This window comes from Mustela nigripes, chromosome 9 (genome assembly GCF_022355385.1).
Source record: "Mustela nigripes isolate SB6536 chromosome 9, MUSNIG.SB6536, whole genome shotgun sequence".
Lineage (NCBI taxonomy): Eukaryota > Metazoa > Chordata > Mammalia > Carnivora > Mustelidae > Mustela > Mustela nigripes.
Window position 1 is genome coordinate 428,298 of NC_081565.1, and position 23,927 is coordinate 452,224.

A 23,927-nucleotide genomic window follows, 5' to 3' on the forward strand; every position below is an offset into this window, starting at 1 on the left:
GCAGGGCTGCGGGCTGGGCAGGTCCTGGTCAGCTGTTCTCTTCACGCCCCTCTGTTTCTCTGTCTTTTCCTTCCAATGAAATATTTCGAGAACTCAGGAAAAGACAGATGATAAAAGCCGACACCCGCAGCTCTGGCCTGCATGTTTTGGAAACATTTTGCTGCATTGACCTCTGGTGGTTTTAGCACAAAGCAGGGCAGCTGCCCTGAAGTGGCCCTGGGGGGCCTCTTGTGAAGTGGCGCCTTTCCTGTTCCACTATGAATGTGTTCAGCGCTGGTTTTCAGGTCTAAATTTGATAAAAATCGTGTCCTATTTTATATCACTTTGAAGGGTCCTTTTTTCTCAACACTTAGGTGTTTAAGCTTTATCCATATTGTTTCCCTCATTTTTATGACTGTTGAGTCGCCTCTCTGTGAGCACCCGCCATCTGTCTGTTCTCCGCTGTGAGGCGACATCGCCGGCCCACTTTGTCTCTAGCTTCAAGGCTGCGGGGTGTCGGCTCCTTCCATGCGCACCGCGCTCCCCGGCTCCTTCCTCTCTGACCCTGGGGCAGCTAAAATTGCCCGACTCCGAAGCAGGTTCCTCTTCTGCAGGCAGAGCTGCAAGGGAGCGTGCCTCAGTGAAGTGACCTTCACTGAGAAGGTCACAGTGTGTGCCCACAAGGTGCTGTGAGAGCCACGGACGGGGAGGAGGCCCTCCTCTCCTGGCCACTCTCACCCAGCCCAGCGTGAAGCAGTCACTTGGCCAGGCAGACCCCTGGGTCACAGCTCTGACCGCCAAAGGGCAGAGCACAGCACAGCCGAGCTGGCTCCCAGGACCGGGCTGCCACCTGCCAAGGCCCTGCCCGAGACCCTCCTGCCTGTGGGGGCGGGTCCATCGGGCAGGGGCTGGAGTGGGGGCCTCCGTGACAGCCCACCTCTGGCGGTCAGCTGCGTCCTGCCCGCGCCCTCAGGCTGTGCTGTCCTGCAGCTGGAGCGGATGCTGGAGAGCACGGCCATGCGTGCCCAGAAGCAGCTGATCCTGCTGCACCGGGAGGACGGGCCAGCACCCTCGCGCACCGTCGAGTGGCTGAACATGCGTAGCTGGTGCTCCGGCCACCTGCACCTCTGCTGCCCTCGCCGCGTCTTCTCCAGGAGAAGCCTGCCCAAGCTGGTGAGGTCTGGGCGGTGGGCCGGCCCCACGGGAATGCCTGGCCCCAGAGCAGCCTTCCTGACTTGCTTTGTGATGGAGGAGTGCCGTTCCTTCCGGTTCCCTCTTTGGGTCCCTGTAGTCTGAGCTCCCCGGGCCACTGATGAGGCTGGCTCGCCTCTCTGTGTGCTCACATTTTCCTTAGCTTGACTTCTGGGGGCCGTACCTAGGAGAGGGATGTGGCCCCCGTCCGTCAGCAGGCGTCTGTCTCTGGGGCCGCAGAGGGGAGGCATGCTGGCACGCACGTACCTCCACAGGAAGGCAGCGGGAGGTCACCAGAGCCCGCCAAGGGGCAGGAGGAGAACCTTCTCAGCCCTGGGGACTTGGGGCCTGGGTGCCCCAGAGGCTGCCCACATGCCACAACCTGCCTGGCCCCACGACTCAGTGGACAGTGTCCTCACAGTCCTTGCCCAGCGCAGCCTCCATCTGGGGGACTCGGGGAGGGGGGCGCGGCGCTCGGTGGTCTCCTGCTGGGCCCTGGAAATAGCTTTGGGTCTGGAGTAGAGGAAACCGCGCTGGTCAGGCCACAGTGTGTGGGACTTGGCGCAGCTCTCCCTGGCCTCTCTCTCAGGTGGAAATGTACCAGCGAGTCTTCCAGAGGCCCCCAGACCGGCACTCGGACTTCTCCCGCCTGGCTCGGGTGCTGACCGGCAACGCCATTGCCTTGGTGCTTGGGGGAGGGGGGGCAAGGTGAGTCCCCACGTGCGGCCAGTGTGTGTGCGTGCGCGCACTGATGAGGGCGCTGAGCTCGGCCCTGCAGGTCAGCCCCACACACGACCAGGCATGTCTCCGCACCTGGCTCCGCCTTGCCAAGCAGTGCTTCCCGCAGGCTCTCCCAGGTTGACGGTTGCCAGTAGAGTAGAAGATTCCTGTCTTATTCTAACAGTCTTTGCTGGCAATGTCTGCTTGTCTGTTAGCCGTCCGTGCCTCCTCTGAAAACTCTGTTCTTACCGTTGGCTCCGGGTGAGTGTCTCTCCGTTTTAATGCACACTTCCTAGACCGCTGGTTTCATCTGCTCGCAACCCTAGCGCGGCTTCCTCCAGTTCTGTGGGCTCATGAGTTCTGAACTGACGGCTGCTCCCTGTCTGTCACTCTGGCCCTCGCCGCCTTTCCCCTGAGCTTGAAGCGGGATCTGCTGCTGGAGCAGACGTGGAGCCCGGGGCCGCCGTCAGGAGGTGCAGTGAGGCCCAGGCCTTCTGCTGGCGAACCAGATGCTCACGGAAGGGCAGAGCAGCGCCTGCCACACCCGTGCTGGGCCCCTGCCCCTCGGAGGAGGGGGGAGAGCAAGGGGCCCCCGGCCTGAGCGCTGGGCTGAGGGGCGCATGTGTAATGGAGATTAAGTTTAGTCAAAATAATACTTAGTTTAAAAGCCCTGTGGCCGTTCCCTGAGGCAGTTCTCTGCCTGCCTAGCCCTGACGGCGTGTCCGGAGGGTCCCCGAGACTGACCCGCGCGGTGTTGGCTGTCCGCTCGTCTGCGTCTCCAGATGGCGCTCCTATTTTGTGTGTTCGGGTTTTGTTCCGTTCTTCTGTCCTTCATCGACCTGTCACCTGCCGCCCAGCTCCCCATCACGGCTCGTCCATCTGTCCGCCCATCCGTCTGTCCTCCGTCCTCTGTCTTCTGTCAGTCCCTCTCCCTGCTCACCACTCCCAGTTCCAGTATGGTTCCCACACTGGTCCCGCTGGCTGTCCTGTGTCTCTTAGTGGGACAACGTGGCATGTGTCCTTGCATGGGGGTGGCCGTACGTCCTTCCTCGTAGCTGCTGTGGGCTGGGTGAGTCCCGGACGGCTGCCCAGGCTGCCCCGGAGCACCGCCTCCTCTCAGTGCGCTCGCCGCCCTCCCGGTCGGCCTCTGCATCTCCGAGTGTGGGAGCCACACCCCCCAGGCCTCCCACCACCTCTGGGCTCTGCGGGTTGCTTTCCAGTCCAGCCGATGGGACGCGGTCTTGGAGTCTCGCTCACTGTCGTCCTGGGACCTGCCTTTGTCCCGCTCGCGTTCGGCTCTTTTTCTCAATTCCCGGCTCCCCCCCACCGACACGTGTCTGGTTTGGGTCGCATTCCTGCTCTACGCCTTTCCTCGAGAGAAGGAGGAAAAGTTTGAAAAGGCTGCGTAGCCGAAAATGTCTTCAGGGATGATTTGGGTCTGGCATCCAGGCTGGAAGTGATTCTCCGGGACGCTGCCATTGCCCTGTGAGCTTCCAGTGTCGCTGCCGGGACGCCCGGTGCCGCTGCATTCGTGAGGCCTGTTTTCTCTGAGAGCTGTGGGGGTCTCGTAGTTCCTGTCCCTGCGGGGACTTGGCCATGTGCCTTGGGAGCCGTCTATCCATCCACTACCCTGGGTGGGCTCAGGGGCCCTTCCACATTTGGAAATCATGACCTTTGGCCCTGAGGAATGTTCTGTGTGTTCGCCCACGTGGGCTCTGTCCTCTGCTCCTGGCGCTTCTGGCGCTCGGTCAGGCACCCGAGATGGGCCCCCAACCCTCCTGTCTTTCATCTCCCTTGTTGTCCATCTGTCTTTTTGGTCTGCTTTCCAGGTGATTTTTCTCAAATAGATCTGCCAAAATATTTCTAATCCCCGGGGCCCCTGGGTGGCCCAGTTGGTTAAGCGTCTGCCTTCAGCTCAGGTCGTGATCCTAGAGTCTCAGGATCGAGTCCCACATGGGGCTCGCTGCTCGGCGGGGCGTCTGCTTCTGCCTCTGCCTGCCGCTCCCCTCTGCTTGTGCGTGCGCTTTCTCTGTCAAATCAATAAACAAAATCTTTTTTAAAAACCTTCAAAAAACATTTCTCCTGCCTGAGTGCTCTTCTGTGGTGTCTTCTCTGTCCCCCAAGCTCAGTGCTGACGCGCTCCAAGGATAATCACGCAGCCGTCTCCCTGGCCTCACCTTCCCGCTCCGGGCAGGCTCACGGGTGGCTTTGCTCGCTCAGCCCTCGGAGCGCAAGGCCACATCAGCGGTCCTGTCCTGCGGGGCGCGGTGCACGGTCTGCCACACTGCTCGCCCCGGTCCCCGCCGTGGTCACCTGAGGGACTGAGGGGGAACGGCTGTGACTTCTCGCAGAAATCTTCCCGCACGTTCCGCGCTCTCCTCTCCCGCTTGCGGGGCTCCGGGCTCCGCGTACGCTCCGCGCCCCCTCCAGCGACATCCGGCATCCACGCTCCCACACTTTGCCAGCCCTCAGTGTCATCCGGACTTCGAACTGTCACACGCGCTGGGGGGGCTCTTCCTGGGGACGAGTGAGCTCCCGTGCCTGCCGCGGCCACTCCTGTCCCTTGGTTTGTTTCATAGCATTTGCCTCCCTCTTGTGCGTCTCCCTGGTGGCCTGTCTTTGTTACTGATTCAGGGGACTCGTTCGTGGAGTCGGAACTCAAGTGTTTTGCCGGGTATGTTTGTTGTTAACGTTGTCAGCCTTTGACTTCTCGTTTTCCCAGTGGTGTTTCTTTGATGAACAGGTTTTAATGTCGATGTGTATGAGCTGCCAGAGTGAGCCCAGTTTTTAGTTTTGCTGAGGTGTGGTTTTCCATTTTGACGGTGATTGTTTCTGGTGTTCTGAGCGCCCTTGCCTGCCCCAAGGTCACAGAGGCATGCTGTCCTCCTCCGGGAGCTCTGTGTGTCCGGCTTGTACGGGTCTGTGGCCTACCTGCCGTTGCCTCGTGGCAGCCGAAGCTGTTTTGTAGCCGGTAAAGGCCTCCCGGCCCCTGAGGTCACTGTGTCACCCGCATGGCTCTGTTGTGTGTGTGTGTTTTAGGACACACGGTCTCGACAGCCTTTTGGTAAACCTTGACTTCAGGCCCTGCACATCCTTCTGTTTTGTTTTTTGTTTTTTTTTTTTTTTTTCAAAATTGTCTTTGGCTGCTCAGGTGCTGGCACACACAGGAAAGTGTCTTAAGGGCTCCTTCCTCCTGGGGTGAATGTCATACTTTGAATTTCAGGTTCGCAGTGTCGTCATCAGGGCGCAGAAACACACAGCAGATATGTGTACCTCGCTGCTGCGTCTTACAGCCTTGCTAAATTCATGAGTTCTAGTGACTTTGGTATAGGTTTTTTTTTTTTTTTTTACATTTCCTGTGTCCGTTATATCTTTTGAGAATCAAGGCAGTTTTTCTCTTTCTTTCTGGATTATGTTTATGTCTTTTGTTTCTTCTTCTTCCTGCCTTGTTGCCATGGGAGGGAGAGCGCTGGCTCCTGTCTCGAGTGTGGTCTTGCCGCAGGCTGGGAGTCGGACGGAAGAAGTGCCCATCCTTAGCCTCTTGCGGAGGGTGCGGCGTGAAGGGGTGCTTTGGTGTCTGTTAAAGTGCTGAACTACACTGATGTTTCAACAGAAACTAACACTTTACTCTGGGGAGAGACTCACTTGCCCAGGATGCGCCGTCCTCTTTAAACCCTGCTGGCCTCCCTGTGAGTCTGGGTGCGCTTGTCCTTTCTTGAGGCGTGTGTGGGTTTGTTTGCTGGCTTCAGAATTGAGTTGGGAAGTGCTGCTGCTTTTCCTATTTTCTGAAATTTTTATGTAAGATCTGTGTTACTCTTCCTTACATGTTCAGTAGCATTCACTAGTAAAACCATCTGGACATACGATTTTCTTGGTGAACATTTAAAGAATCAAAGGCTCAGTTATGTTGACGGTCATAGTACGATTCAGATCTTCTCGTGTCAGATCTGGCGCGCGACGCTGTTGTACGGACGTGTCCTTTCCATCTCTTCTCACCTCGTGAGACTCACACCTGCTTCTCGTGCGCTGACTGGGGCGTCCGCGCGGATGTGCGCTTTCTCACTCCCGAGCCTCCCCCCAGGCGGGTCCCTTCCACCGTGTGTTTGTTTCCTGGTTCCTTAATTTCTGCTCTTCTCTGTATTATTTCCGTAATTTGACTTGGTTTAAATCGTTGTTCTCGTGCCAAGTGGTGGCGTGTGGATGTTGTGTTGTGACCTCAGAGGACAGAGAGCCCAGCCCTCCTGCACCGCACCTGTGGGGACAGCCTTCTGTTCCCGGGCTGCTTGGAGTTTCTGTCTCAGGTTTCCAGCAACGTGGCAACGGCTTTTTTTTTGATTGATGCTTGGAGTTCATGGTGCTCCTTTAACCGGAGGCTGGAAGTTGATGGTCAGTTCTGTCCAGACCACCGTCTGTCCCTCCAAATACTGCTTCTGCCCTACCCCTTTCTCTTCTTCTGGGCTCCTCTGCCCGATCCAGATCCCATGCAAACTCTAGGCACTTGCACGTCAGCTCTGGGGAGCGGTCTCCACGGCCGCCATCCTGGGGTGTCCTGTGACTCAGTGAGCGTCTTCTTCTGCCACATCTGTGGGGGGCTCTCGGCAGTGTGCCTGGCCCGCTGCCCGACCCACCGGTCGCGGTCTTCACGTCACACACTGGATCTCCACTTTGTTTTTTTAAGATCTTACTTTTATTTATGAGAGAGAGAGACAGCGAGAGCAGGAACACAAGCAGGAGCAGTGGGAGAGGCAGACTCCCCGCTGGGCAGGGGAACCCTGGGATCCTGACCCAAATCAAAGGCAGACGCTTAACCACTGAGCCACCCAGGCGCCCCTTAAATATTATTTTTAATAGTGTTAAACTATGCATGCCGTAAAATTTACCATTTTAAATATTTTTGACTGTAAAATCTGGTGGCATGAACGGCATCCGGAGGGTCGTGCAAGCATAACTGTTCATCCCGCACTGAACCCCTGTTCTCCAGCATCTGTGTGTGTGGCCCTGACCCCTCCAGGTCCCTCAAGTGAGGGGACCCTCGTCCTTCCGTGTCTGGCTTCTCTCACCAGCGGGAGGCGTTCGTCCACGTGCACCTTTCCAAGCCAGGCCACGTCCCTCGAACGCACAGGCCGTGCTCTGCTCACTCCTTCACCTGTCAGGCACACAGACCCCTTTGGACGCCAGGGCTTGCTGGGCACAGCTCTCTGGAGCCTGTGCCACGTCTCCTTGGCTCTCTCACGGCCCACCCATCTTGCTTGTCCCCTCCTAGCTGTGGTCCCGTGGCCTGGTCTCCTCTGTGACTGGCGACTGGAGGTGGGCATCACCGAGGAGGGAGGAGCAGTGGCTGGAGGCTCGGGGCGGTGGCTTCGGTCCCACACTAGCTTTCCTGTTCCTGCGCGGGCTCGTCGGCGTCCACCCCCACCCCTATCAGGAGCCCCTGCAGGGGCCTCCGGGGGTCTCCTGCCTCCCAAGTCTGTGCGGAGCCTGTTGAACTTCTCATCCCAGCAGTGTCCACGGGGCCGTGTCTCGGCCCATTTTCTGTGACTTACACAAGGGGCGGGTACCGAGGAGGAGGGGCTGGCCCGGGAAGACCATCTCGGCCGCCTTTGCTGGTGCGCGGGACGGTGCCGTGCCCGGTGACGGTGCCCTCCATGCTCTGTGCTCCTGGTGAGTGTAGAGGCTGTGCCCAGGTCGGCATCATCCGGGCCCTGACGGAGTGCGGCATCCCCGTGGACATGGTTGGAGGGACGTCCATTGGGGCCTTCATGGGCGCCCTGTACGCTGAGGAGCGGAACTACAGCCAGATACGGATCCGGGCCAAGCAGTGGGCTGAGGTGAGGGGCCTCGGCCCGCCCTGGAGCTCAGCCCCATGTCCCCATAGTGCCGTGGGGGCGGGAGGACATGGGGAACTTGGGCCCCTGCTCGCGGCTCTGCGGGCTCTGGCCTCAGAGCGGGGTTTGTGGGGTGGTGGGGGAATGGGGAGCACAGAGCAAGAAAGGACATCAGTGTTGGGGACTTGGTTCTCCATTTATCAAGGTGACTGAGGTCCACACGGAGAGGTCAGCACCATTGAATGGAGCGTTTCATGTTCCCTGTCGTTCAGCTGAGGGTCTGGCCAGGCCAGGTGGGCGCAGCCCATCCCTGCGCCTGCTGCTCTGCTTCAGCGGTGGGAAGGGACCTTTGGCCTGCTGCCCTCCTTGTCCTCAGTGTGTGTTGGGTCGTGGGGCCCCCTGGGAGGCCGCTCTGCAAGGCCGGGTGGGCTGGATCCCGACCAGGCTGTCCTCTGTCCCTGCCTTTCTGGGGGGCCTTTGGCCGCCTGCCACGTCGAGGGCGGTGGGGGGCGGGGACCTCCAGGCTTGGCTCTGCAGGCTCTCTGGTGCCAGATGGGGGTTTCTTCAGGAGTGAGGGCCTTGCTAACCACGGACGACCCTGGAAGTGCTGCGCTGTCCAGAGTCCCTGCCCTGCAGCAGCACACTTGTTCCCTCTGCTTGTCCCAAGGCAGGGTCTGTGTTCTGTTCATCTCCGTGGGAGCACACTGGGGGGCACCTCACCCTCAGCTGGGGCCCCACATCACACATGGCCTGTGCTCTGGGCACTTCCACCTTGACTCTGGCCACTCAGCAGCAGGGCACATCTTTCCTCTCCATCCCCAACCCTTAAGAAGTGAGGCAGCCTTGAACCCAGGCATTCTGGGGCAAGGCCGGTGCTCCCTGCCCAGTCACGTGTCCCGCTCCCTGCAGGTCTAAGTGGCCCCCGTCTTCACTGAGGAAGGATGGGCCTCAGTCCCACCAGAGAGACAGGGTTAGGGAGTTTTGGCAGAAAGGGCCCTCAACAGGGCCACCCTTTCCCAGAGCCCGATGGAGTGTGTGCCATGGTAGCGTGTCAGTGGTGCTGGAGTGTCAGGGTCAGCCCCAAGCCTGCTGGGGCAGGGCATCTCCTCCCGGGGAAGCCTTGATGGCTTGTACTTGCCACTCTTGGGGACCCCAGCAGGGAGCTCTCTCACCCAGTCACCTGCTGGCGTTGGTCCTGGACGGGGCTTCCTCCAGAACTCCCCGAGCAGGCAGTGAGAGCCAGGCGTCCGCGGGCACCCTTGTAGGACCCCCAGGCCCTGGAGCTCTGGCCCCGCTCCCTTCCCCTGAGATCCCCTGGGATCATCCACTGCCTGTGCCAGAAGCGGGGGTGAGGCCCTCACCCTCTGCAGGGCCGTCACGTGTGCCTTGCCTACTCAGGACATGACGTCGGTGGTGAAGACTGTGTTGGACCTGACCTACCCGATCACGTCTATGTTCTCGGGCGCCGGCTTTAACAGCAGCATCTGTAGCGTCTTCAAGGACCGGCAGATCGAGGTGCCCCCCGCAAGCAGGGGCCTCCCTCATCTCTTTGAGCCTCCAGGGCTGCAGGGCAAGGGTTGACAGCGGGGGCGGATGGCCCTTCTGAGTTGTGCCGTCCCCGTGCAGGACCTGTGGATCCCCTACTTCACCATCACCACGGACATCACGGCCTCTGCCATGAGGGTCCACACGGACGGTGAGCACCTCCTCCTTGGGTCCCGATAGGGGCTCAGACATGCACGGTGGCCCAGGCCCCCTCCCCCCCCCACCCCTCCACCCCCGAAGCGTGGGTTAGGGGAGCGGTACTGAGGACCTGCTCAGGGGGTTGGGGCCGGGGAGGGGGGCAGGCAAAGAACCTAGAAGCTGTCTGAGCCAGGGGAAGCACCAAGATGACCCAAGGAAGGCAGCTCAGGGAGGTCTGGACCCAGAGAGGTTCCTGCCGTGAGCGTGTGGGTCGCGAGATAGCAGTGTGAACCGAGAGCAGAGACGGACAGGGCAGAGGGCACACTTGTTCCCAGGGTGGGGGTGGAGAAGGGCACACTCAGGCCGGGGGTGGGGGGTGGCGAGGGGCACATGGAGGGCGTGTGTTTTGTGGGCTCCAGTCAGCAGCTGGGGGGAGACTGCTGAGCTGGGGACCGTGAGGCAGCCAGTAGGTGGGTGGCAGCCGAGGGCCCTTTTCTAAGGCAGAGTGGTTTGTAAGCTGAGCGCGTGTGTCTCCTTGGAGGTGAGTGGGACTGTGGGGCTCACAGGAGGCTGCGGCACACACAGCACAAAGTGGGGAGCCTGTAGAGCCGGCAGGGCCTCCCCTGGGCCTCTGGCCCTCCACATTCTCCCTCTGTGGAGAGAGCCTCTCTGGGGGAGGAGGAAGAACAGGAGGTGTGTCTGTCTGTCCAGGCCTGTTGTCATCCACCGGACGTCAGACATGTAGACTTCAGAGCCCCGCACTGTCAGCGCACTAGGCCCAGGGTCTCGGGCAGGAACCCGGTGTGGGCAGCGAAAAGCTCCCCTCCCGTCCCCTTGGCCGGCCCCGGTGCCAAGCCCTCCGCCCTGCCCCTCCCCCAGGCTCCCTGTGGAGGTACGTGCGCGCCAGCATGTCTCTGTCAGGCTACATGCCTCCCCTCTGTGACCCCAGAGACGGACACCTGCTGATGGACGGGGGCTACATCAACAACCTCCCAGGTACCGGGGCCACCTCCACTGCCGGGGAGCCGGAGGCACACGGTTTCCTCCGTGTGTGCTCGTGGAGCCCCGAGAAAGTGCACAGACGCGTGCAGACGGCAGCCCTTGTGTGCACACTGGGCCGTCGTGCGCCCCCAGCATGTGGCCGTTTGGCAGCTCAGCCGCGCCTGGAACAAGGGCCAAGCAGAGTTGCTGAGAACAGTCATGGCCCGTCTGCACCTGCGGTCGGAACTAACAGCCAGGAAGGGCCAGGGTTGCTGTGGGTGCCCCCTCCTTGGGCACACCTGCCACCTGTTGGATAGCTCTGTGCATCAGTCCAGGCGTGACACTGGACCCAAGCCCTTCTGGCTCTTGCAGGCTCTGCCCCGCCCCTAGCCCTCCTCCCCTCTGGGGCTCTGCAGGCCTGTCCCAGGCGGTAAGCACGGCTGTCTCCTCCCCAGCGGATGTGGCCAGGTCTATGGGGGCGAAGGTGGTGATTGCCATCGACGTGGGCAGCCAGGACGAGACGGACCTCACCAACTACGGCGACGCGCTGTCTGGGTGGTGGCTGCTGTGGAAACGCTGGAACCCCTTGGCCACGAAAGTCAAGGTGGAGGCAGAGCTCTGCCCGGGGCCCGGGCGGCCAGGGGCTCCTTGTGGCTCCTCTGTGCCTCTGTCCCTGAGATGCCCAGCATGGCGCTGCGGGCGGAGGAGGGCTGCAGTGGTCTCCAGGCTCCAAGCCAGCAGGGGTGCGCTCACGTGCTCCCTGTCCGTGTCGGGAAGCCTGGCTGGACCAGCGCTGGGGTGGGGGAGCAGGCCCGTTCCCCGCCAGGATCCCCTTCCCAGGAACCCTGGCTGGGCACCGCCCTCCTCCCAGGCCTAGCAGAGACATGTCTCCCCTTGGGAGAGGGAGGGCACGGGTTGGGGTGTGAGGCACAGGTGGCTGCACCCCCCTGGGGGCCGTGGGGCCAGGGGGGCCCAAAGAGCCTGGCTCAGACGCTGTGAGGGCGGCAGGTGTTGAACATGGCGGAGATCCAGACGCGCCTGGCCTACGTGTGCTGCGTCCGGCAGCTGGAGATGGTGAAGAACAGCGAGTACTGTGAGTACCTGCGCCCCCCCATCGACGGCTACGGCACTCTGGACTTCGGCAAGTTCGACGAGATCTGTGTGAGTGCTGCTGGGGCGCGGTGCCCACCTGCCCTCAGGTCCAAGCCCAGAAGTGGGGCCTCCTGACTCCTGCTCCCCGGGTCCCTGGTGTGTGTGCAGGAAGTGGGGTACCAGCATGGCCGGACAGTCTTTGACATCTGGGGTCGGAGTGGCGTGCTGGAGAAGATGCTGCAGGACCGACAGGGGCCGAGAAAGATGAAGGCCTGTGACGTGAGTGCCTGACCTAGCGCCCCTCCCTCCCTCCTGGGACCGGCCCTCTGGCTGTCTCAGCAGGCCTGAGAGGTGCAGGGCTCCCTGCAGCCTGCGGGACCTCGGCACACACCCCCACCAGGGCCAGAAGATGGGGGCAGGGGCACGGCCCTGTGGGAGCCATCTCTTGGCCTCTGCCCTGACATCTATTGTTTTTCACTGTGGCTCTGCTGCTCATGGTGGGACAGGGTGGGGATCTGCTCTGGCCTCTGCGCTTCTTCTAGGCCCTGCCCTGCCCCAACTCCAGGGGGCTGAGCACCTCAGCAGGCTGAGACCACAGAGGGTTGCGCAGAGGGGCTGCGGACTGGCCAGGCAGCCAAGGGCTGTGGTGTGGGGACCAGGGGAGCTGTGGCCTTGGCCACATGTCTCTTCCACCTCGGCCCTCCAGGTCCTCACCTGCCCCAACGCCTCCTTCACTGACCTCGCCGAGATTGTATCTCGCATTGAGCCGGCCAAGGCAGCCACAGTGGATGGTGAGTCGGGGCTCAGGATACACACCTGCATAGCTGAGGGTGACTTTGGCAGTGTCCCCTTCTAACCTTTGGCACGCCCCACAAGCTGTCCTGGCCACTAGGCCCTCCCAGCAGCCCCGCGGCGTGATGACCGCTGTGGCACAGCCCCTGCCCTTGTGGGGACCAACACAGCCCTCCCCTGTGCCCAGACGAGTCTGACTACCAAACGGAGTATGAGGAGGAGCTGCCGGACGGCCCCAAGGATGCGTATGCGGACTTCCAGAGCGCCCCGGCCCGTGCAGGCTCGGACTCGGTGAGCTGTCCGGACCTGCCTGCACGCCTGGGCTGAGTCAGCTCTGAGGGCTCTGGGCGGGCCAGCTGCTCACTCCCTGCTGCCCTGCAGTGCAGAGCCAGAGAAACCTGGCCCAGGGTCAGCCGTCCAGGCTCACCCCCACCCTGACGTCGTGCTGTTTGCTTCCAGGACGACGAGTCCTCCCTCCAGCATTGAAACCCCCATCTGGCTTCCCAGAACTGCCCCGGGGCTGCTGCTACCCATGGCACTCAGACCGCGATGGACAGAGGTCTCGCCTCCCGTGCGCCCTAGAGCAGCTCCCGTGGAGGGCCTCTCCCCCAGCCTGCCAGCGAGACTGGGCGGGGAGCCCCCTTAGTCAGCCTCCCCTGGGCTGGAGGTCCAGCTGCGTGGCGGACCTGGGACTGGGGCACTGGGTTCAGACAGCAGTCCCTGGGCTGTGCCCGCCACTGTGGGGCCCGGTGCCTCGGACAGGTATTGGAGTCCCCTGTGCACCTGCTTAATGTATCAATAAAGATGGATCCGACTGTGTGTGGACGTGTGCCTCGCCGAGTCCCTGTGGCGGAGAGCAGCCCGCCCTGTCACTGGTGCACCCTGGGGGAGGGGGCAGGGAGCATCGCCTGCTGTCCTCCGAAGCCACCAGGGGAGGGGGGACCCCAGGCACCCCCGTGACCAGGCAAGCAGGACGCCCAAGGTCCGCGCGGGACTGGGGAGCCCCCCCAACCGAGGAGCCCCCTCCTGACCTGTCGGGCATCCTGCCCCGCAGAACTATGCCGCCCACACCGAGACCGGGGAGCCCTTCTGTAGAGAAGGAGGGACAACTCCGGCCCCGCGTCTTTGGGGCCCGCAGCCCCTGCAGGTCTCCAGGGGCACGAAGCCCCCCAACCCGAGGGCCTAGGCCCTTGCAGTCAGGGGACCGCCGGCCTCAGTGTCTCCGCGCTCCCCCCCCAGCCTCCCCACCCCCAAGCCGGCACGGTGGGCGGAGCCACCTCCCCGGTCCCCTCCGGACGACCCCGCCGGGCACCGACGTCACGGGCGGCCACCCCCAGGCGTGACGTCGCGGTGGGCGGAGCCCCGGGCCCGCCCCGTCCGTGACGTCGCGGTGGGCGGAGCCGCCGCCCCCGGCCCCGGCCGCGCTCTCCGGGTGCGGCGGGACTCGCGGACGGCCCGGCGCGGCCATGCGGGGCCCGGGCCCGAGCCCCAGCCCCAGCCCCAGCTCCGGCCCCGGCGCGGCGCGGCTACCCCGGCGGCGGCGGCGGGCGCGGGGCGCGCTCTGAGGCCGGGGGATGCGCCGCCGCCGCCGCGACCATGGGCGCCGCCGCCTCCCGGAGGAGGGCGCTGAGGAGCGAGGCCATGTCCTCGGTGGCGGCCAAAGTGCGGTGAGTGCGGCGGCCCGGCCGCCGGGGCCCCGCGCCCGCCCCCTCCCCCGCGGCGTCCGCCCCGCGCCCGCCCCGTGCCCCGCGGCGGGGCTCGGCGCCGCGTCTCCCTCCCCCACCGCCGCCCCCAGCTCGGCGCGGCCGCGCTCCCCAGACCGCTGTGGGCGACGCGCCCGACCTCACGACCCCCGCGCGCGGACCGCGCTCACGGAGTGACGGCGGCCGGACGGAGCGCTCGCCCCGGCGCCGGCCGCTGTGCCCCGGGACCCGGGGCGGGGGGCGGGGGTCCCCGGAGCTGCGCCCTGCCCGCGCTGGGTTTTCTGGGGGCAGGACGGCACCGACGGCCGTGAGTGACCCCGACCCTTCCCCGGCTGGTGCCCAAGGGCTGGGTGGGGGGTGGGGACCCCAGCTCCCTTCTGAGGAGCGTCCAGAGTGACCCGGGTGCACTGAGAGCGCACCCCGCTGTCCACCCTCCAGAGCAGCCCGAGCATTTGGCGAGTACCTGTCCCAGAGTCACCCTGAGAATCGGAACGGTGCAGGTAGGGGCATTGGAAGAGGTGCCCGGACGGGGTTGGTCCGCGGCGCACCCCCCTCCCCCGCCACCCCCACAGCCTAGGGATGCTGTCCCCTGCCCCAGGCCTGGCCCAGCTCCAGGGCTGGGAGCAGGCAGCAGGAGCTGTCCTGCTGGGCTGGCTTCCTCACGCCCCCTGCCCTCCCTGGCCCAGAGCCCCAGGAGGAGCTCAGAGTCACTCATCACCATGGCACCCACCCAGCCTGGGCCGTTGGCATGGCAACAGGCCTCCTGGCACCCCCAGGGTTGGCACCGCTGTCTCTGGGGGCCAGCTGGTGGGGGGGAGGGGAGAAGTTGGCACTGGGCGCATGGGTGCAGTGGCAGGCTGGGAGGTGGCATGTTCATTCCTGTCTCCCCCCTCCCCCCGCATCAACCACAGGTAGCATAGCCTGTCCCCCCACGCGCGCACACACCCAGGGCTGGGGGCCCAGGTAGGAGGAGGGTGGGAGCCTCCGAGAGGATACGCAGGTCACAAGCACCTTTTCTGAAGATGCCAGGGGCTTAGAACTTGGTCACTGGGGCTGCAGGGCAGCCCAGCCGCCCCCCCACCACCTGGGCCAGGCACTCACTGGGAGTTCCCTGCCCTCACCACACCAGGAGACGGGGAGGGCAGGGCCAGAGGGCTGCCGTTCACCTGGCACCTCTTCCCCAGACCACCTGCTGGCTGACGCCTACTCTGGCCACGACGGTTCCCCCGAGATGCAGCCAGCCCCCCAGAACAAGCGTCGCCTCTCCCTCGTCTCCAATGGCCGCTACGAGGACAGCCTCTCAGAGGAGGCTGTCCGTGGGAAGCCGGCCGGTGAGGGCCCCCAGCCCCGCGTGTATACCATCTCCGGGGAGCCGGCCCTGCTGCCCAGCCCGGAGGCCGAGGCCATCGAGCTGGCCGTGGTAAAGGGGCGGCGGCAGCGGGAACGGCACCCCCACCACCACAGCCAGCCCCTGCGTGCCAGCCCCGGGGGCAGCCGCGAGGACGTCAACAGGCCCTGCCAGAGCTGGGCAGGCAGCCGCCAGGGCTCCAAGGAATGTCCCGGATGCGCCCAGCTGGCCCCTGGTCCCAGCCCCTCCCCTCGGGCCTTTGGGCTGGACCAGCCACCCCTGCCTGAGGCCACCAGCCGCCGCAAGAAGCTGGAGAGGATGTACAGTGTCGATCGTGTGTCTGGTGAGGGCAGGCTCGGGGGCAGGGTGCCGATGCTGGGGTATGCTGGCCACAAGCACTGTGAGGCTTGGACAGGTGGAGGGTGTGCAGGGGCCCAGCGGCACCAAGTCAGTCAAGGAGTGCTTCCTGGAGGAGGGCGATTAAGAGATTCTCGAGGGTGGAGCACACAGAAAACATGGCTCAATTAGAATATCAGGCTGCGTCTGGGGAGTCCTGGGGACCAGTCTCTGCCCTGGGCCCCAGCCAACGACGTTCACAATAACTTTGGGAAGCACATAGTGTCTGGGGCCTGGCCAGGTACTGTGGTGCTGTGCAGGTGGTCGGTGAGCCCTAAAGGCTTCCTACGTGGAGAAGCGGCCTCTCGGGGACACTTGAGCAGCCCCACGCCTCCCGGCTCTGGGGTCACCTCCTGGAAAGCAGCGTGCCGACTAGCTGCGCCCTCACATCATCTCAGGCTACCTCCTGGTCTTCCCAGTCCGCAGCCTGCCTGGGCATCAGGGCACAAGCCAGGGGTGTGGGCAGTTCACCTCCATGACCTCATGCTCCTCTGATGGACAGAGCGCAAGGGTTGGGGCTGGGGTCAGGGTGAGAAAGTAGAGCAAATTTTTATCTGCCCCGGGTAGGAGCTGTAGGGGTCCTGAGAAGGGGCAGCCCTCAGCGGGACTGTCTCCACACCGGGTGAGGGCCTCCACCTCCCCCCTCCTGGAATGGTCCAAGGGAGTGGAGTGGGTGGCCTGCAGAGAAGGCCCCGGAGCCCCCAAGAGAGGCTGCAGCCCTTGTCCCCGGCCTGTGCCTCCTCTCCAAAGGGCAGCGAAGTGAACCCTTTCTCTGGGCCCCTGGACACAGGCTGTGCTCACAGAGGCGCGCGCTTCCGCCGTCAGCAGCCCCAGGGGGAGCTGGGCAGAGACCAACCGTCACGAAGCTGCTGAGCTGTCTCGGCGTGAGCCGGCACATGTTACCTTACAGCCTCACGCCAGCGTCCGCCCACCTGGGAGAGGGCTAGGGGACCCTGGTGCTTTTCCCCCACTGGCTTGGGCAGAAGCAGCCCCTTCCCTGGCAGCTTCAGGAAACCCCCAAGCCACCCTCGTCCCTCCTTCTGTCTTGCAGATGACACCCCCATCCGTACGTGGTTCCCCAAGGAAAACCTCTTCAGCTTCCAGACCGCAACCACAACTATGCAAGCGTGAGTCGTACACCTGCTGGGTGTCCACGGCGCGGGGCCCGGGCCTGGGGCCTCTTCTTGGTGCTCAGGAACTACTGCCAGACCCTCTCCCGCCCGCGAGGCCCACCTGGGTGGCTGTTTCCGAGCAGCCCCACGTGCCCCTGTCCTACCACGTCTGCCAGATGGGACACAGTCTCAGGGAAGGCGGGGCCGGCTGCTGTCCTCCCCCAGCCTCCCCCTGCCTCTCGCTCGCCCCATCCGTCATCACCCCTGCCTTCCCCACGGCCCTGCCCTCTGCTCTCCTGGCCCTCCCCTGTCCTTCTTGGTCCTCTGGGGACCTGGCCCCGGGCTGCAGCTGCTGCCGTCTCCGGTTGGGGTGGTTCTCCTGGGCGCCGCCTCACCTCAGCTGCCGAGACAGCGGTCTCCTTGTATTTTGTGCCTCTCGGGGGGTCACTCCCCAGGCGTCCCTGTGGGGGCCTGCTCTTCTCTATGACACATACCTGGGTTTTCGGACGCGGAGTTCCTTTTGGAGAGGCACTGTTGGCTGCAGTGTCCCCCTTATGCTACTCCAGGGAGCCCATCACTGCCCTCAGGCTGGCTGGGAGTGATCACCTTGGCTGCCAGGCCCAGAGCCAGCAGAAACAGGCCTCTGTGCCCACCTAACCGTGTCCTGGCACCTGGTAGCATGGGCCCGTGACCTCCTCATCCACCACCCTTGCGCGGGCTTCCCACAGCACAGCTGGTGCCCTGCTCGAGCCTGGAGTATGAGTGAGGGACCCCCGGAGTCCATGACAAGGGCAATAACAGGGAACCTAGGGGGCTGTGGGGTCGTGGCTCACTATGTCTTCTTTCTCACGCTGCCCCTTCCCGCCGCTCCTCCAGCATCTCGTAAGTACTCTGTGGGACCTTGAGCCTAAGAGCACTGGGGTTGTCCCTGGGGGACCCTCCCACCCCCAAATAGGTTTGGGCAGGCCAGGGACCTGGGCCTTGACTGTGAGGGAGTGCCACGTCCCAGCAGGCACCACGGCCACAGCAGGGCCTGCCAGGAGCCGGGCGGAGGACAGGGTGAGACAGGCCAGGGTCCTTCTGCCTGGCCCGGCGCCCTGGATGCCCCTCCAGGCCCTGTGCTCACGCCTCTGTCCCCACGTCTCAGTCCCCCCTACCTGCGGCCAAGGGCAGTGCTGACTCGTGGTGGTTTCTCAGGGTGTTCAGGGGCTGCGCGGAGAGGAAGCGCCGGAAACGGGAGAATGATTCTGCGTCTGTAATCCAGAGGTAGGGCCTGCCAGCCACTCGCCACCAGGGTCCGTCTCTTGTCTGTGCTGGTCTGGTCTGGGCCCACTGGGCCCTGGCAGACCTGATGGGGGAAGGGCGGTGGCGACCACTGGCCTGGCCCTGCTCTGGGGACGCAGCAGGCAGGAGAGGTCATGGAACCTGGGCCCCCAGACCTGTGTTTTGGGGGTACGTCGACAGTGGAACTACAGGCAGTCAGCCCACCCCTGTCTCTCTCTGACCCTTGAGCCCCAGAGCTGTGAGGTCAGCAACAAGGCTTGTCCTCCCTGAGCCCACCTCAGAGATGTGGCCAGAAACCGTGTCCATCTTGGACCCTGGACCTTGGTAGGGCACACATTTGGGGGTAAAGACAACCTGTCTCTGAGGTGACCCAGGGCCGTAAGAGCAGGGAGTGTCCGCAGGCCCCGGTCCTACCTGGGGCTGGTGCAGACAGTGGTGCTGAGCACAGGAGGCAGGAGCCCTTGACCATTTGGCGAGGGAGGCTGGTGGGGTTCAGAGAGGGACTGGAAGGGTGGGCAGTGGGGGTGGGCTCCTGAAGGACCAAGGGGCAGGGTCCTGTCATGGGGCCAAGAGCAAGAGAAGGTTTGATCATTGTGCCTTTGTCCTGGCAGCAAAGGGGAGCCCTGCAAAGGTGTCAGCCTGAGGGACGGAGTGGGATTTGCTTCGGAGTGGGCGGTGGGCGGTAGGCTAGTAGGGGAGCGCAGGGGCACGAGGCATTTCTTTCCTGAAGAGGTGACGGCAGACCCGCCAGCTGCGGGCAGTAGTGCCAAGCAGGGAGCATGGGGGACTGGTCCACCGCCCACCCACTCTGGCGATCCTCACCAGCCCCCCATGTTTCTTCCCCAGGAACTTCCGCAAACACCTACGCATGGTCGGCAGCCGGAGGGTGAAGGCCCAGAGTAAGGCCCAGGGCAGGAGGGTGGGCAGGCACGTGGCACTGCTCTTGGCCGGCTGGGGCTTTGCGGGCTGCTCGCTGCACCAGAGAAACGGGGGTCCCCACCGCAGCCCCACCAGGGAACCCTGGACTCTGGCCCCGCCCCTAGCCTTGCGACAGAACCCCTGCCTCAGGCTCAGCTTAGGCTCCAGGCCCCACCCCCAAGCTTGCAGCACAGCCCCACCCCAGGCTCTGTCCCACACAGATCATTGCACAGGCCCTGCCCCCAACCGTCTGCACAGATCCGGCCTCTACTGGTCTTAGGCCCCAGACCCCACTCTTCCTTCGCCAACACCCACTGGGGTCTTGGGGCACCAGCCCCTGCCCCAGCACGCCAGACTCGGCCCACAGGCGCCCCAGACTGACGCCCTCCGACGTCCTAGCCACAGACCCTTCCTCCCGCTTTCCCAAGTGGTGCCCCAGAGCCAGGAGCCAGCCCTGTTCTGGGTTGCTGAGGCCCAGGGTCAGCTCAGGCTCTGCCCCTCCCGCCCCAGTCCCGCCGCTGACCTGCTTTGCTCTCACTGCAGCGTTCGCGGAGCGGCGCGAGCGGAGCTTCAGCCGGTCCTGGAGCGACCCCACCCCCATGAAAGCCGACACTTCCCACGACTCCCGAGACAGTAGGTGCCCGGCCAGGCCGGCCCACCTGCCCCCAGAAGCGCCCCCCCAGGCCCCAGCTCCTGTGCTCCGCCAGGCAGACCTCCTGCCTGGGCAGCTAGGCTTCTGCGCTTCTGCTCTCTGAGCCTCAGCTTACCCATCTGTGAGGTGGGGGTGCCTGGCCCCTTCTATTTCGTGGGCAGGGTGCTGTGTGCTGTGTTGGGAGACCTGGGAGGCCAAGGGCTGCCCTGCCGGCTCCTGGTTCCAGGGCCCCGGGGGGCCTGCCCCGCTGGCATTGTGTGGGGGTCCACAGGGTAGCCGCATATGGTGGCAGCGGCCAGTGTCGCTGGTGGTGGCCTTTGTTAGTCTCTGTCACCCACCCTGGATTACTTGCTGACCTGGAGGACCCTCCGGGAGCCTTTATTTTGGGTTCCGTCTACTGCTCATGTCTGCGGGTTCCAGCTGGGACTGGAGGTGCTACGAGGGGTCCACAGCCCTGGTGACCCATCCTGCCCCTCAGGTAGTGACCTGCAGAGCTCGCACTGCACCCTGGGTGAGGGCTTCGAGGATCTGGACTGGGAGACGGAGAAGGGCCTGGAGGCAGTGGCCTGTGACACCGTGGGCTTTGTGCCCCCCAAGGTCATGGTGAGGTCGGGTGTCTTTATGATCTTCCTGTTCCAGCCAGTCGTGGGCTGGTGGGGGGTTTCTCTTTCGTCCAGGAGCCCAACAGGCTCTGCCTGGAAATGATGCAGCCATCACAGGCTGCCCAGCAGTGGGGGGTGACCTCCTGGGACCTCCCACCGCCCACTGGGTCTGAGGCAGCTGGGCCCTGAGCCGCCCCCTGTGCTGTCTCCAGCTCATCTCCTCCAAGGTCCCCAAAGCCGAGTTCATCCCGACTATCATCCGCAGGGACGACCCGTCCATCATCCCCATCCTCTACGTGAGTCCCTCTGCGCCAGCCCCGGGGCTGGGGGTGGGGGGCCGCGGCCTGAGAGGGGCCCTGACCAGAGTGTGGCCCATGTCTCTCGCAGGACCACGAGCACGCAACGTTTGAGGACATTCTGGGTATGTGCCCCGTGGCCCCACTGTCCTCTGATCCCGTGTGGGGCTTCACCTACAGGCCGTGGGGGGCGAGGGGACACTGGGGGACAGCTCACACTCCTCCCTCCCTAGAGGAAATAGAGAAGAAGCTGAACATCTACCACAAAGGGGCCAAGATCTGGAAGATGCTGATTTTCTGCCAGGTAGGGCTCAGCCCCTTCCTGCTAGGGGGACGAGGTTCTCGACAGAACGTGCAGCCTTCGCACACCGGTGAACGAGCACGTGTCTGTGTGATGGGGGCCGCGAGTGGACGCCCTCTGTGTGCACCCCACGTGGCCAACCCCGTCTCTGACAGGGCGGCCCAGGACACCTGTACCTGCTCAAGAACAAGGTGGCTACTTTCGCCAAAGTGGAGAAGGAGGAGGACATGATCCAGTGAGTGGGCCGCCCGTGGAGGCGGCGTCCGTGTGCACACGCCGGCCCCGCGGTCCCTCCCCACGATGCTCCTGTCTCCAGAGCCGGGTCCTGGGCCCTGGCCTGCCCCTCCTCACGCGCGGGGGCCTGGGCTGGAGGCTGCTGGTGACCCAGCCCCTCCCGCACCAGCTTCTGGAAGCGCCTGAGCCGCCTGATGAGCAAAGTGAACCCGGAGCCAAACGTCATCCACATCATGGGTTGCTACATTCTGGGGAACCCCAACGGGGAGAAGGTACAGGGACCCCCAAGCCCTGCCCCAGGCCTCTGGAGACCCCGGACCCACTACGAGAGCCTTTCATTTCTCCTTCCGTTCTCTCTAACTTCAGTCCCTAGAAGCCCCTTGTGCTTGAGCCCAGTCAGTGGTGGGGGGTTCCTGCTCCCTGAACACCATTCCCCCATACCTCCCCTGCCCTGAAGTCATGGCCCCGCCCTGCCCTTTCAGCTGTTCCAGAACCTCAGGACCCTCATGACCCCTTACAAGGTCACCTTCGAGTCCCCGCTGGAGCTGTCGGCCCAAGGTGAGCTTGCCAGGGCCAGGCTGGTTCTCCGCCTGAGCGCTGGGGCCCGGGGGTGAGGCCTGAGCCCTGGTCTTTCTTCTCGTACCCCAGGGAAGCAGATGATCGAGACCTACTTTGACTTCCGGCTGTACCGACTGTGGAAAAGCCGGCAGCACTCGAAGCTGCTGGACTTTGAGGATGTTCTCTGAGGGCCGGGACCCCCACCCGGCTGCTTCCACGGACCAGTGGCTGGGGCTGGGCCACTTGTATGCGCCCCAGGACCGCGTGGGTCCCCACTTCAGGGCACCCCCAGATGTCGCTCAGGTTCCCTCCTGGGGGTCTGGCCCTCCCTGCACCACAGCCCACTGAGGTCAGAGCCCCTGTGGCCCGGGACCAGCCTCGCCCCCGTGGCCAGGGCTTGCTTGGCGGCCGGGCACCGATGGGGCCTCGGCCCTGCCCCGAGGCACCTCCTCTCCTCGGGTCCGTAGACATAAGTGCAATTTTCACAGCCCCGGAACAGTCCGGAGGGAAGCAGCGTGACTAGTCGAGTAGCTGAGTGCTGTGGTACCAGTTACGGTGTAGACAACCCAGCCCCGTGTGTGTCCAGGACCTCGTCTGCTCCCCGCTCCTCTGCCCTGCCCTATTTGATCACCAGCACCAGGGCGGCCCGTCGGGGGAGCAGTGTTGCCCGGCTGCCCGGCCTGGCCCCGGCCGTGGCCGAGTCCCTGATGGTGTGCGCTTGTACCTTCTCGCCGCCCCTGCTTCCTCTGACCTCAGCCGCGCCGGCCCAGCAGGGGTGCCTGGGCAGCAGGGGAGGGGCGCGCCTTCCCTTGTCCCCGAGGAGGCTCTGGGTTGAGCTGGGCCCCCCCGGCTCCCCGTCCTCCTGCACCCGCCGGGCCCCCTGATGCCGTGGTGCGGCTCAGCTTTTGCCAGCCTGGGTCGTAGCCCTCTCTCAGTGCAAAGGTTCCGCAGGGGCGGGCTGGGGCTGGGCCCCGGTGGGTGGGGACCCCGCGGCAGCGCTGAGCCACGGCGGATTTGGGGCATGCGGCCTAGCTGGGGCCCAGCAGGGCCGGCTCTTGTATGTTGCTGGGGCTCGGGGGCAGGCCCCCCTCCGCAGAGCCTGGGTGTGAGGACACCAGGCTGTGCCCTCAGCTATGGGAGGAGCAGGGGCATGTGCTGGGCTCTGAAGGATGTACGATACCCCTTAGAGTGACCATTAAACCCGACCCTCTGCTGCGGCCGCCTGGCTCTTCTCTCTTAGCACCGCCCGCTACCTTCCCGGACCCAGAGACCTCCGGGCCCATGGGTCCAAGTTTGCCGCCGTGGCCCCTGGACAGAGAGGCCGGGTGGGGCCCCTAGACCTTCCCTGCGAGCAGAGGGACCCTGTGTGGGCTGCCGGAGGCTGTCGGGAAGTGAGTGTGGGCCCAGCTGGCAACCCTCTCCCGGACGAGCCTGTGCTGATGCTGGGTCCCGTCGAGCCTGGCTCCCTGGCCGGGTCCTGGTCTCTAGTGGTCCAGGGAGGGGCAGCAGGTTCGGGCTGGGCTGGACAGGAAGCCACCAGCGGACAGCTTGGCAAGAGTCTAGGAGTCACGAAGCCTCCGGTGCTGGGAGCCTGGAGGTCAGCAGCCCTTCCTGGGATGGGCGTGCCGGCTCTGGGGGCGCCTGTTCCTACTGCCTCCCACGTGCTCCCAGGGCACCCCCTGCATGGCCGGGTGGCAGAGGGTCAGAATCCACAGGAACAGGTAAGCTGGTAGATCAGATGCCCATCCGCGAGCTCTTGCGTACAAAGTTGTGTCACTGGGGGCTTTTAGCACTCTCAGGGCCTGAGCCCGACGCGTCGCCCCCGTTCCGCACAGCCGCGGTCTGTGCAGGCCGCCCGAGTGTCTTGTTTTTCACATGCGGGCTGGGAGGCTGGCTGTCCCCAAGATGCCCGCCCACCTGCACCCCGCGGCTCAGAAGGCACATTGCTGTGTTGTCCAGCCCTCAGCCCGGGGCCAGCCAGGAGCTCGGTCATGTGCCCCCTCCCTCACCTGCCATCTGGGGGTCTGGCTGGGGCCTCGGGCAGCTGCGCTGGAGGAGGGCTGGTGGGAGGCTCAAGGCCTTCATGTCTGGCCGCTGGGTTCTTCCTTGGCCCGGTAAGCACTGGGGAGAAGTGGTGGGAGGGCCAGTGCCCGGGAACAGGCCCAGGACACCGCAGATGAGCATCTGGGGCAAGGTGGGGGCCGAGGCTGGCCGGGGCTGCTGCGGCCCTGACCCATGCACCTGCCCCAGTAGCTGGAGG

At 64.2% G+C, this 23,927-nt stretch overlaps 2 protein-coding genes across 7 annotated transcripts in view; both read left to right on the forward strand.

Moving 5' to 3' along the window:
- The window catches only part of PNPLA7 (patatin like phospholipase domain containing 7), a 58,031-nt gene extending 44,949 nt beyond the window's left edge, over nt 1-13,082 (forward strand). For both annotated transcript variants that reach the window (XM_059410166.1, XM_059410168.1), the window contains 12 exons: nt 970-1,152; nt 1,760-1,878; nt 7,562-7,718; nt 9,114-9,230; nt 9,342-9,411; nt 10,278-10,394; nt 10,835-10,983; nt 11,388-11,540; nt 11,640-11,750; nt 12,178-12,262; nt 12,451-12,554; nt 12,723-13,082. In XM_059410166.1, the coding sequence (XP_059266149.1) occupies nt 970-1,152; nt 1,760-1,878; nt 7,562-7,718; nt 9,114-9,230; nt 9,342-9,411; nt 10,278-10,394; nt 10,835-10,983; nt 11,388-11,540; nt 11,640-11,750; nt 12,178-12,262; nt 12,451-12,554; nt 12,723-12,749 (1,392 nt within the window). In that variant the 3' untranslated portion in view covers nt 12,750-13,082. The remainder of the gene's footprint in view (nt 1-969; nt 1,153-1,759; nt 1,879-7,561; nt 7,719-9,113; nt 9,231-9,341; nt 9,412-10,277; nt 10,395-10,834; nt 10,984-11,387; nt 11,541-11,639; nt 11,751-12,177; nt 12,263-12,450; nt 12,555-12,722) is intronic.
- Nucleotides 13,083-13,800: 718 nt separating this feature from the next.
- NSMF (NMDA receptor synaptonuclear signaling and neuronal migration factor) lies at nt 13,801-22,886 on the forward strand. Of its 5 annotated transcripts, XM_059410170.1 has the most exons (15): nt 13,801-13,930; nt 14,405-14,466; nt 15,151-15,657; nt 16,762-16,837; nt 18,020-18,088; nt 18,953-19,005; nt 19,568-19,657; nt 20,155-20,279; nt 20,491-20,574; nt 20,666-20,699; nt 20,808-20,878; nt 21,031-21,110; nt 21,279-21,381; nt 21,592-21,667; nt 21,758-22,886. In XM_059410170.1, the coding sequence occupies exons 1-15, from the start codon at nt 13,860-13,862 to the stop codon at nt 21,853-21,855; spliced, it is 1,599 nt and encodes a 532-aa protein (XP_059266153.1). In that variant the 5' UTR covers nt 13,801-13,859; the 3' UTR covers nt 21,856-22,886. The 5 variants fall into 5 exon arrangements, with proteins under 5 accessions (XP_059266153.1, XP_059266155.1, XP_059266154.1 ...); XM_059410172.1 differs by lacking the exon at nt 19,568-19,657; XM_059410171.1 differs by lacking the exon at nt 18,020-18,088.
- The last annotated feature ends 1,041 nt before the right edge of the window (nt 22,887-23,927 follow it).

Coding starts and splice junctions, on each gene's coding strand:
- NSMF (XM_059410170.1), top strand. CDS start 13,860: ATGGGCGCCGCCGCCTCCCGGAGGAGGGCGCTGAGGAGCGAGGCCATG. Junction 14,467..15,150: donor TGAGAATCGGAACGGTGCAG/GTAGGGGCATTG, acceptor CCTCTTCCCCAG/ACCACCTGCTGGCTGACGCC. Junction 21,382..21,591: donor GGAACCCCAACGGGGAGAAG/GTACAGGGACCC, acceptor CTGCCCTTTCAG/CTGTTCCAGAACCTCAGGAC.